The sequence below is a fragment of the Hyla sarda genome, chromosome 8 (assembly GCF_029499605.1).
Source record: "Hyla sarda isolate aHylSar1 chromosome 8, aHylSar1.hap1, whole genome shotgun sequence".
Lineage (NCBI taxonomy): Eukaryota > Metazoa > Chordata > Amphibia > Anura > Hylidae > Hyla > Hyla sarda.
The window spans coordinates 101,810,139-101,822,565 of NC_079196.1; the positions used below are offsets into that span (position 1 = coordinate 101,810,139).

The 12,427-nt window shown below is 45.3% G+C and overlaps 2 protein-coding genes across 4 annotated transcripts in view; one reads left to right on the forward strand and one right to left on the reverse strand.

Moving 5' to 3' along the window:
- Window positions 1-6,673, forward strand: part of LOC130283889 (cytochrome P450 20A1) — a 69,817-nt gene extending 63,144 nt beyond the window's left edge. For both annotated transcript variants that reach the window (XM_056533574.1, XM_056533575.1), the window contains exon 13: window positions 6,289-6,673. In XM_056533574.1, the coding sequence (XP_056389549.1) occupies window positions 6,289-6,439 (151 nt within the window). In that variant the 3' untranslated portion in view covers window positions 6,440-6,673. The remainder of the gene's footprint in view (window positions 1-6,288) is intronic.
- Window positions 1-12,427, reverse strand: part of LOC130283890 (alpha-aspartyl dipeptidase-like) — a 287,142-nt gene that overhangs the window by 117,030 nt on the left and 157,685 nt on the right. The window lies entirely within an intron of this gene.

Sequence of the window (12,427 nt, forward strand, 5' to 3'; positions counted from 1 at the left end):
CTCCAGACCAGGTCTTCTGATTTTTTTTTATTTTCATAGTTAGGGACGTGTTAGTTTTTTATTCCTTTTCTTTTCTGTTTTCAGGTGGGGACTCAGGGACTGCGGTTCCCCGTTTCCCCATTGCAAGTGAGGGGGCACAGACATTGCATATATGCGCTGTTAACTCCCCCTCGCCAACGGTCAGCACTTGGGTGGTACGTCACCCTATTTCCCTGCTCGCCTCGCTCGCGCATAGCAGCCAGGCGTGATGCAGGTAACTAAAGCTGACTGAAGACTTCACTGAAGACTCCAGTAGGTAAGTTCTTCTGACTGAGGTAAGTACTTCCCCCTTTTGTCTCCATAGATACGGACTCTCAGCAGCTGGAGACCCCCTGTTTTGGCCCACCTTCAGTTTTTGAGGCTAGCTTACAGGGGCTGCACTTCATTTTTGGGGGAGCAGTGGCACCTGAAGGGACATCATATATGGGGCACTTCTCTTATGTGTGTGTGTGCGCTTGGTGTGACTACGTCCACTGCGCCTTATTCCGGCACTTCACTTATGTGTGCGTGTGTATTAGTGTTACTTCGTACACAGTGCCTTATATGCGGCTGTCAGCTGCCGCGCTGTCCAGGGTCGGGCGCTCTCAGCGCCGGCTTAGTTTCACTTTGCCGGCAGCGCCTTAAACGCGGCTGACAGCTGCGGCGCTGCTATGAGCCTGGCGCTTCAGCGCCGGCTTACTTCTTTTCTCCGGCCCACTCTATTCACCCAAGGAGCGGGCGCCATGACAGTTCTCCTCGGCCGGCCTGTAGCTTCCAATCAGGACCGTAGGCGCGATTTTCAGTAGGAAGGGGTCAGTTACTTCGTGCCTTGCTTCAGGAACGCCCCTCTCTTCCTATTCGCTGGCCTATTTCTCTCTCTAGCTGCACAGAGCGAGTCTCCTCACTGCAGCTGACAGGGGACACAGACTCTTTTCACACATTATGTCCGTACCCAGAGCTGTTCCTCCCTCTAAACAGAGACCTGGAACTTCAGTGACTTACTATCTCTGTAAGCACTGTAATACCAAGATGTCTGGCTCTGCCGAGCCCACTTGTCCTGCCTGCTCCACTGCTCCCCCAGACCCCCTGGTACCCCCTGATGCCCCTTTGGTCCCGCTCCCCCAGCCTGGGTTTCTTCCCTGACCCAGTATATGGCTGACTTGACCCAAGTCTCCCGCTCGGTGGCTGAGGCCTCCTGGGAAGTGGTGTCCGCCTTGAAGGGGTCTTCCCGGCGCAGGACCTCTGGAAGGGCTCGCTCCTCATCTCCACATACTTCACGCTCTCACAAGCGTCCTAGGGGTGCCTTGTCTGACTCTTCCAAAGAGTCTTCAGATAGACGTGAACGATCCCCTCGTGGGTCCCGCGTTCCCCTGTCATCTGGGCACAAACGTCGCTCCTCCAGAGGACGTTCTCGGAGTCGCCGCTCTGCCACACCAGAGCCGCGCACTCGGTCAGAGTCAGCCCCCTCTAGGACTGCCTCTACTCATTCTTATTCCCCTGGTGGACGAGGCTTCCAAGCCGGCATCTGACTCAGAGGACCGCCCAGACTCAGTTGCAACGGTGAACTCTTTGGTTACAGCCCTAAGAGACACCTTTCACTTAGAGGAACCAGGATCTTCGGATGTCAATCCAGGAGTATCCTTTCATTGTGCGGAATGCCGCTTCCAAAAGATCTCTCACTGAACTTCCCTTTACGGGTGGCTGTCTTTTTGGCAAACGCCTTGATGAGATTATCTCTGAGGCAACGGGAGGTAAGAGTTCCTTGTTACCTCAAAATAAGGCTCGCTCTACTTCTCAAAGGAAGTCCTTTTCCTTTCGGTCCAACAAGGGGTCCGGGAAGGCACCCTCGCGGGATAAGAAGGCTCCCTTGTTCCGGGCTCGCCCGTCTTGGAAGCCAGACTCCAACCGATCCGGCCTTTTTGCGCCCAAATCAGGCAACCGCAAGCCCACTTCTGCATGAAGTGAGGCCCCCACCCGTGGTTTCTTCTCGGGTGGAAGGTCGTCTCTTGCTTTTTTGAGGCATTTGGACCTTCTCACATTCAAGACTCTTGGGTCAGAGACGTGGTGGCCAACGGTTACCGGATCGAATTTGCGTCCCTTCCGAGGGATCGCTTTTTTCGCTCCCGGGCCTCCCGGTCTCCTCCTCTGGCGAAGCAGTTTTGAGCGGCTCTCCAGTCTCTGCTTCTCCAGGGGGTCATTGTTCCTGTTCCTCCAGGGGAAAGGTTTCGGGGTTTCTATTCAAATCTTTTTGTGGTCCCCAAGAAGGACGGTTCTGTGCGTCCAATTTTGGACCTCAAGCGTCTCAACCATCATCTTCTCATCCGCCACTTCCGAGTGGAATCTCTCTGTTCGGTGGTGGCATCCCTGGAACAAGGGGAGTTCCTTTCATCGGTGGACATCAAGGATGCCCACCTCCATGTGCCAATTTTTCCGGGCCATCATCGGTACCTCCGCTTTGCGGTCCTGGAGGGGCACTTTCAATTTGTAGCCCTCCCCTTCGGTCTAGCCACGGCTCCTCTGGTCTCTACAAAGGTCCTTGCGCCGGTGATGGGCCTATTACGGTCAAGGGGAATCTCGGTGATACCCTATCTGGACGACCTTCTCATCAAGGCTCCAACCAGGGCCCAGACTCTGGAGAATCTGGACGTCACTCTCCACACTCTGACTCGCTTCGGGTGGATGATCAACCAGGACAAGTCAGTCCTCCATCCTACCCAGTCTCTAACCTTTCTGGGACTTCACTTCGACACGGCCTCAGCCCGAATTCATCTTCCGACGGACAAACGTCTGGTGCTCCGGTCGGGGGTCCGCTCCCTTCGGACCCAGGTATCGGTCTCCATCTGCACTTGTATGGAAGTCCTGGGTCGGATGGTGGCAACTATGGAGGCCGTAGCTTTTGCCCAGTTTCATTACCGCCCACTTCAACTGGTGATTCTCTACCGATGGAACAGGTCTCCTCTGTCCCTCGATCGTCAGATTGTTCTCCCTCGCAGGGTCCGTCAGTCTCTGCTCTGGTGGCTCTGCTCCCCCCTTCTTCTCCAAGGGCGGTCGTTTCTTCCCCTTCACTGGCAGGTTGTTACAACGCATGCCAGTCTGTCGGGCTGGGGCGGCGTGTTCAGGGATTGGACGGTTCAGGAACTCTGGTCTCCCCAGGAGACCCTTCTTCCGATAAACATATTGGAATCACGGGCGATTCTTCTTGGTCTTCTTCATTGGGAGTCCCATCTTCAGTCCCGTCCTGTCTGCGTTCAGGCGTACATAAATCGTCAGGGCGGCACTCGCAGCTCGGTAGCCATGGCCGAGGTGACCAAGATTCTCTCCTGGGCGGAGAGCAAGGTTCCGGCCATTTCGGCGATTCACATCCCGGGGGTGCTCAACTGGGAAGCGGACTTCCTCAGTCGGTCCTCACCCGACCCCTGCGCGCAACTCTGCGACCTCTGGGGCATTCCGGACGTGGACCTCTTCGCGTCCCGGCACAATCGGAAGATCCTTCCGTTTGTGTCCAAGTCCCGGGACCCTCAGGCTCTGGCCGTGGACGCCCTAGTGATTCCTTGGGCAGGGTTTGCCCTACCCTATCTGTTCCCTCCTCTTCCGCTTCTTCCCAGGGTGCTGAGGAAGCTCAAGGCAGAGGGCGTCCCCGCCATTCTGGTAGCTCCAGATAGGCCCTGAAGGTCGTGGTACGCCGACGTAGTCAGGCTGCTGGACGATGCTCCACTGCGCCTTCCGCTCCGTCCGGACCTGCCTGCTCTCTCAGGGTCCTCTTTGCCACCCCAATTTACAGTCGCTGCATTTGATGGTGTGGTGGTTGAGACCGCGGTTTTGAGGGCCCGCGGGTTCTCTTCCTATGTCATTCGCACCATGCTCAAGGCTCGTAAGCCCTCCTCTGCAAGGATTTACCACCGTACTTGGAGGTCTTATTTTCGTTGGTGTGAAGCACAGGACTTCTCCCCGGTGACCTTCTCTGTTCCCCGTCTTCTCTCCTTTTTGCAGTCGGGGGTTGTCTCTCAGTTCCCTTAAGGGTCAGGTTTCGGCCCTTACTGTTTTTTTCCAGCGGCCCCTGGCTTCTAATCCTCATGTCCGGACCTTCCTGCAAGGAGTGGCGCACACTGTTCCTCCTTATCGGTCAGGGACTTGAATTTGGTTCTGAGTGCCCTCCAGGGTGCACCCTTTGAGCCCCTTAGAAAATTGTCTCTCCGCCTCCTTTCTTGGAAAGTGGCGTTTCTGGTGGCTATCGCCACCATCCGGAGGGTGTCTGAATTGGCAGCCCTTTCCTGCCATTCTCCGTTTCTGGTGATCCACCAGGACAAGGTTGTTTTCCGGCCAGACCCTTCCTTTTTACCTAAGGTGGTCTCGGCCTTTCATCTCAATGAGGACATTGTCGTTCCTTCATTTTGCCTGGCTCCTTCTCATCCTTGGGAGCGCTTACTGCACAAGTTGGATGTGGTTCGGGCTGTTCGGTCTTATCTCTCCATCACTTCTTTGTTTCGGAAGTGTGATTCCTTTTTTGTCCTTACGGAAGGTCGTCGCAACGGACAACCTGCTTCCAAGGCCACCATTTCTAGGTGGATTCGGTCCTCCATTGCGGAAGCCAATCGCTGTAAGGGGAAGATTCCTCCTTTCAGGGTTGTGGCTCATTCCACACGTTCTGTTGGGGCATCCTGGGCTCTCCAGAATAGAGCCTCGGCCTCGCAGGTTTGCAAGGCCGCTATCTGGTCGTCTTTGCACACTTTCTCGAGGTTTTACCGGGTTCATACTTTCACATCGGCTGATGTTAACCTGGTGCGTAGGGTGTTGCAGGCGGCAGTGGATCAGCCGTCTGCCTGATTGCTTATCTGCCCACCCAAGGGACGGCTCTGGTACGTCCCACTGTCTGTGTCCCCCAATGGAGCCGATAGAGAAAAGGAGATTTTTTAACACTTACCGTAAAATCTCTTTCTCGAAGGATTCATTGGGGGACACAGCTCCCGCCCTTTTTGGTTTTTTTCCTTGGTTCTATATCCGAGGGTGTGTTCAGTTATGTTTTTTCTTCTGGTTCTCGGACAGTTTTGGGTTTTTTTCTTGACCAATTGGTCTCCTCCTATTGCTCTGGAACTTAAACTGACTAGCTCAGAGCCTGAAGGCGGGTATATCCTGCTGGGAGGAGCCGACTTTTTTTTTTATCACCATAGTGTCACACCTCCTAGAGACAGCAAGATACACCCACTGTCTGTGTCCCCCAATGGATCCTTCGATACGGTAAGTGTTAAAAAATCTCCTTTTCTTTGCCAGAAACTTCATTATGGCAGGATTTAAAGGGGTACTCCACCCCTAGGCATCTTATCTGCTATCCAAAGTATAGGGGATAAGGTATCTGATCGCGAGGGTTCTACGATCTCTGCTGTGGCACCCCAGACATCCTGTGTCCACGGAGCAAATTTTGCTTCGTGCTGGATGACTAGCGATGCGGGGCAGAGGCGTCACGCCCCCTCCCATAGACTTGCATTGAGGAGAGCGTGGCCATGATGTCACGAGCGGGGCATGGCCGTGATGTTGCGAGCCTCAGGCACTGTACCTGATGCTCTAAACAAATGCCGGGTGCAGCAGGGACCCCCGTGATCAGATATTTTATCCCCTATCCTTTTGGGGATAAGATGTCTAGGGGCGGAGTACCCCTTTAATGTAGCATATAAACTTTTACAAAATTATTACTATTTCAGCACACATTTTATTCTGCACTTTAGTATGATTACAGTGTTACTAAATTAATGTGCTTCGTCTTTTTTTTATACTTACTGTATATAGTCATTTTGAAATGCCTTATTCTATCATCCAAAACTTTTACACTGGTGAGATTTGCTGACATTGGATTTTCCCTTGTAGATACATTAGAGGCTTTTAGTAGATTGGCCTTTTTCTCATCCTTCTCAATCATTACACCCAGAGTGGGATTGTTTCATAGGTGGCCAGCATTTTCAGTTTTAAGTTTATCATTTATGTAGTTAAATAGTATATATATATTTTTTTTACTTTCTGTGGCAGTCATTCTCTCTGTTGCAATTTTTTGCTAATTTTATGTTTTTTTTGTTACAGAATGTACTCTTCTCCTTATAATTTTTTAAACACTTTCTAACTACCATATATATATATATATATATATATATATATATATATATATATATATATATATATATATAATATATATATATATATATATATATATATATATATATATATATATATATATAGCATTATGTATTATACAATGCCTTTACTCATATTTTCTTGCCTTAGGTTTGCCTACATGGTAGCAACAATACTTCTAAGTGTTCTTGTCAGAAAGCTGCACTTACTGCCTGTTAAAGGTCAGGTTATGGAGACCAAGTATGAACTTGTAACTTCACCAAAAGAAGAGGCTTGGATTACTCTATCAAAGAGGAACTGAATTGACCAGACACATTTCCTGTTCTTCCTTTTCTTCTAGAAAATACATTTTTTCTTTCATTTTTGTTCCAGCAATCAATTTGTCTATCCTTCCAACCATATGACAGTCAAGTGTATCAGGGTCAATAGATGGAATAATCTGCCAAATGTCCTCCAAACACAATGTAAAACTTCCACCAACTTGGCGACTGGATAGAGAGGCACTGGAAACAAAGTCTGGAAGGGATCTCATGCTTAATCACCCATGATGCAATGCGTTTCACAGTAAGGCTGCTTCATCAGGCATACCCAGGTGATTACAACCATGCAATATATAGGGCCCTTCAAGTACCAGGCTTAAAGGAACCATGCACCATTATATATATATATATATATATGTATTATGAAGATATATATAAATATTTATGCATCAATAGTACAATAAAAACATAATACCCCAAATGAACATACATAAAGCAACATTTAAAGCAATAAAAAAAAAAAATGAAATACAGTACACACAGTGAATCAACAAGCATTCTCAATTGCTTCATTTAAAGCTCATACGGTCCCTAGAGAGAAAATCCAAAAATTATTCCCTATTAATATGTTTCTGGAATCTGTTTCTGATTTGAGAAGGGATTGTCTCAATGATGGTGAGTTTTAATACCCTAATATCACTATTCTGTTTCAATGAAAGATGAAGTGATAAACTGTGGAGGATGAATTTATGATTAATATTTGATCTGTGTTTGTTCATGCGGGCCCACGTACTGCAAACCACAGATACAAGTTAATAGATAGCGTAGGAGCTACCACAACTGTTTTCCTTAATCATGTTTTCTTTGTTCAAATGATTGAAGGTGAAAACCTTTGTAGCACCCCCAATCATGGAACAGCACAAACATCAAGTGTGATTGCACGGATAGGTGCCCACTACAATGTTCATGTTGCCAGATGATGTTGGTTCTCCTTTAGGGGGATGGATTTCAACCTACTCGGTGGGACCATATTTCGCAAATTGCTTGATCTGCGGAAGGTTAACTTAGGGGGAAGTGGTAATACTTTATTTAAAATCAGGTCATCTTTGAGAATGCTCCAGTGTCGGTCTAAAACCTTCCTAATGTTATCCACCGCACAATTAAAATCAGTAATAAAATTATATTTAAATAACTTTTTGGTATTGCTATCCTCTGAGTTACTACTCTCACTGATGGGATTGGATGGTTTAAATTGAACTAAAGAAGCCTGTTCTTTATCGTTTACTCTGTTGAAGGCGTCACACAAGATAGATTTAGGGTACCCTTGTCCACCGAATGATGCAAGGTAAATTTCAACCCCCAGTTATTGGAGTTGATGTCCTCTGCAAAATCCACGGTCTCTTGTGCCGTATCGGACCATATAAAAAAAAGAGATGGTCTATGAACCGTCTAAAGAAAATAACGACTGTGCGATGAAAAGATACTCAAAATGCCACATAACCAAATTGGCTTAACTGGGCGTGAAATTTACCTTGCATCATTCGGCAGACAAGATTGAGTTCTTGGACCTTTGTATAAAAAAAAAGATAATAGTGGTCATATAGCCACGGAAAACTTTAAGTCCGTGGATGTAAGTAGCCTCCTTACATTTAGCAGCTCCGACTATCCCAAGTGGATTCGCAATGTACCTTACGGACAGTACTTACGGGTAAGAAAAAATTGTACTCTGGCTAATGATTTTAGCAAACAAGCATTGGTATTACTGCACCGTTTTAAGAACAAAGGGTACCCTAAATCTATCTTGTGTGACACCTTCAAAAGAGTAAAAGATAATTAACAGGTGACTTTAGTTCAATCTAAACCATCCAATCCCATCAGTGAGAGTAGAAACTCAGAGGATAGCAATACCAAAAAGTTATTTAAATATCATTTTATCACTGATTTAAATTGTGCGGTGGATAACATTAGGAAGTTCTTAGACAGACACTGGAGCATTCTCAAAGATGACCCGATTCTAAATAATGTACAGTATTACCACTTCACGCAAAGTTAACCTTCTGCAGATCAAGAAATTTGCAAAATATGGTCGCGCCGAGTAGGTTGAAATCCATCCCCCTTAAAGTAGAACCAACACCATCTGGCAACATGAACATTGTAGTGGGCACCTATCCGTGCAATCACACTGTGCGGTCCCGCATGAACAAACACAGATCAAATATTAATCCTAAATTCGTGCTCCACAGTTTATCACTTCATCTTTCATTGACATAACATAACAACAGTGATATTAGGGTATTAAAACTCGCCATCATTGAGACAATCCTTTGACTCAAATCATAAACAGAAACTTATTAATAGGGAATCATTTTGGATTTTCTCTCTAGGGACCTTATCCCCTGGAGGTTTTAATGAAACAATTGAGAATGCTCATTGATTCACTGTGTGTACTGTATTTACATTCTTTTAAATCTTTTTTTTTTTTTAATTGCTTTAAATGTTGCTTTATGTATGTTCATTTGGCGTATTATGTTTTTATTGTACTATTGATGCATATATATATTTATATATTTCTTCATAATTGATATATGGTGCATGGCCCCTTTAAGCCTGATACTTGAAGGGTTAACCATGGGCCCTATATAATGCATGGTTGTACTCACCTGGGTATGCCTGATGAAGCAGTCTTACTGTGAAAACCGTTGCATCATGTGTGATTAAACATGAGATCCCTTCCAGACTGTGTCCAGCGCCTCTCTATCCCGTCGCCAAGTTGGAGGAAGCCAAACACGTTATTTACACTACACTGGTTAGTGAACGTTAATATTCAACACACTCTGAACAACTAAGTATTGTTCTCATTTAATAAATTGACATGTGTTCTCCATAATATAACTATATTAGATCAACCTGGACTAAAATCTGCATATATCCATCAGCAAACAATGCAAATCTTCAGTATACCACCTAAATTAGTTAAGAGCTGTGTGAAGCACATCTTAACCTCGCATTTTGTTTTATATAATCTGAAAAACGTTATACAAGGGGGTACTGAAAATATATTCTAATTCAGTCAGCTAACAACATGGGATCATTTTTTTATGTGCTAGAAAGCTGTCTAGGGAAACTTCCATCTCCATAGTGCTCATGAAAGTTTACTGTCTTTTTTGCAGGAAAAAATATTAGGGTGTATTAAGAGTAATGACACCTAGCACTGGCTTTTTCTTAATGGTGGGGGGAGGGAATTCAATACGTCTGGATTTAGGCTTAAAAGCCACAATTTGTAAATTTTGGGCAGTTAATGCTAACCTTGCCACTTTATTGGAGCATGGCATAGCATAAAGAGGCATGATACCTCTCAGAATACACACACTGACCATTGGCATTAATTTCAAAAGCCCAGCATGCGGTCAGCAGTGGCTGATGTTGAAGATTTATTAAGAGGCATACCTCTAAAACTGCTGAACATAATGCCACCAAGATTTTAAATGGAACGTAATGATCTTCATGTGAAACATTGGTCTCTGTAAATTCACCCCAGTGTTTGTGTTTTTAAACCATTCTCTTTAATTGCACCTGTAAAAGATGTCACCAATGGTAGTATAGAAACAGAGCTGCGTGGGGGAAATGTTTCTTTTTACCATCCAGTTCATTGAACTGTTACTTTCTGTGACAGCTGAAAACAGTGTTCATAAGCACTGTCTGCGAGAATACCTTCATGGATCGGTATGTTTGCATGGACCAATAATAACTTTCAGGGTGGATGCCTTTACTAAATGGTTGGTTGTTTTTTCTTCCTATTTAAATTTGCCATTTTTCAATAGAGAAACTGAATCCTAATATACTTAACCAGCCTAATGAACCAGGTTCAATACATTAAACCACCTATTTGAAATTTTTTTCACTGAAGGGACATTTTTGTTCTGAAGCAATATAAAAAACTGTATTTATTTGGCATATGATGATTTTGTATTTGCCTATCCATGCCTAGTATTTGTGCAACTACATAAACTTGACATTGCTCATCATAATGAAACAATTATAACTTCAACTGCAATGTGGATGACCATATCTAAGGTCCATGTTTATAAAAATATATATAATTATTATTTTTTTTTTATTCTAAAAATAAAATAATAAGGCTAAATCCCAGGGAGAAGAAGAATTAGAAGACATATCACATATGATCATATAAACTAGCTCTTATATTCAGTATTTCTATAAAGAACTGTACGCTCTGTGCTGAGACAAGCAGCTGTAGCTACAGTTCTGTGCGGATCGATCCATGTTATCTAGCCCTATGTGAAGAAGTGTTTTTGGAGTATGCTGTATTTGTGCTGTATGTAGAGTTGATGGTTTGTAGAATGTCCCATATGTTGCAGTTTAATGATTGTCTTTAACAAGTGATACATAGGATTGCAGACCTTCTGTGCCTTTTTTTTTTTTTTTTGAAGAAATACTTGCCTTTGTAAACATCACTGCCATGTAAATGTATTTTTTACTGCAAGAAACTGATGGTGAAAACATACAGAAGAAAAAGCTCTACAGTGTCTGGTGTATTTTTTTGTTTTATATTTTTGGCTAAAAAAAAATGAGTCCTTGAACTTGTTTTAAAAGAAAATTCTTGGTAATATGTGAGATATATATTTGATATAAATGTTTTTTTTTTTTTTTTTTTTTTTAACTAATCGTATGAAATACTTTCGTCTTTACATAGTTGAATGTGCTGACAACCAAATCACACAAAAATTATCAATGGAAATCTAATTTATTAACCCACGGAGGTCTGGATATGGAGTCATACTCAAAATCAAAGTGGAAAACCACACTACAGGCTGATCCAACTTTGATGTAATGTCCTTAAAACAAGTCAAAATGAGGCTCAGTAGTGTGTGTGTGTGTGTGGCCTGGGTATCCACCAACTCCTGGACAGTTGATTGTGCAACGAAGCGTTGGTGGATGGAGCAAGACATGATGTCCCAGATGTGCTCAATTGGATTCAGGTCTGGGGAACAGGCAGGCCAGTCCATAGCATCAATGCCTTCCTCTTGCAGGAACTGCTGACACACTCCAGTCACATGAGGTCTAGCATTGTCTTGCATTAGGAGGAACCCAGGGCCAACCGCACCAACATATGGTCTCACAAGGGGTCTGAGGATCGCATCTCAGTACCTAATTGCAGTCAGGCTACCTCTGGCAAGCACATTGAGGGCTGTGCGGCCCCCCAAAGAAATGCCACCCCTCACCATTACTGACCCACCGCCAAACCAGTCATGCTGGAGGATGTTGCAGGCAGCAAAACGTTCCCTAGGGAGTCTACAGACTGTCACGTCTGTCACATGTGCTCAGTGTGAACTTGCTTTCATCTGTGAAGAGCATAGGGCGCCAGTGGCGAATTTGCCAATCTTGGTCTTCTCTGGCAAATGCCAAAAGTCCTGCACGGTGTTGGTCTGTAAGCACAACCCCCACCTGTGGACGTCTGGGCCTCATACCACCCTCATGGAGTCTGTTTCTGACCGTTTGAGTGGACACATGCACATTTGTGGAATGCTGGAGGTAATTTTGCAGGGCTCTGGAAATGCTCCTCCTACTCCTCCTTGCACAAAGGCGAAGGTAGCGGTCCTGCTGCTGGGTTGTTGCCCTCCTAAGGCCTCCTCCACGTCTCCTGATGGCTTGTCTCCTGGTAGTGCCTCCATGCTCTGGAAACTACGCTGACAGACACAGCAAACCTTCTTGCCACAGTTCGCATTGATGTGCCATCCTGGATGAGCTGCACTACCTGAGCCACTTGTGTGGGTTGTAGACTCCGTCTCATGCTACCACTAGAGTTAAAGCACTGTCAGCATTCAAAAGTGACCAAAACATCAGCATGAAGCATAGGTACTGAGAAGTGGTCTGTGGTTACCACCTGCATAGCCACTCCTTTATTGGGGGTGTCTTGCTAATTGCCTGTAATTTCCACCTGTTGTCTGTTCCATTTGCACAACAGCATGTGAAATTGATTGTCAATCAGTGTTGCTTCCTGAGTGGAC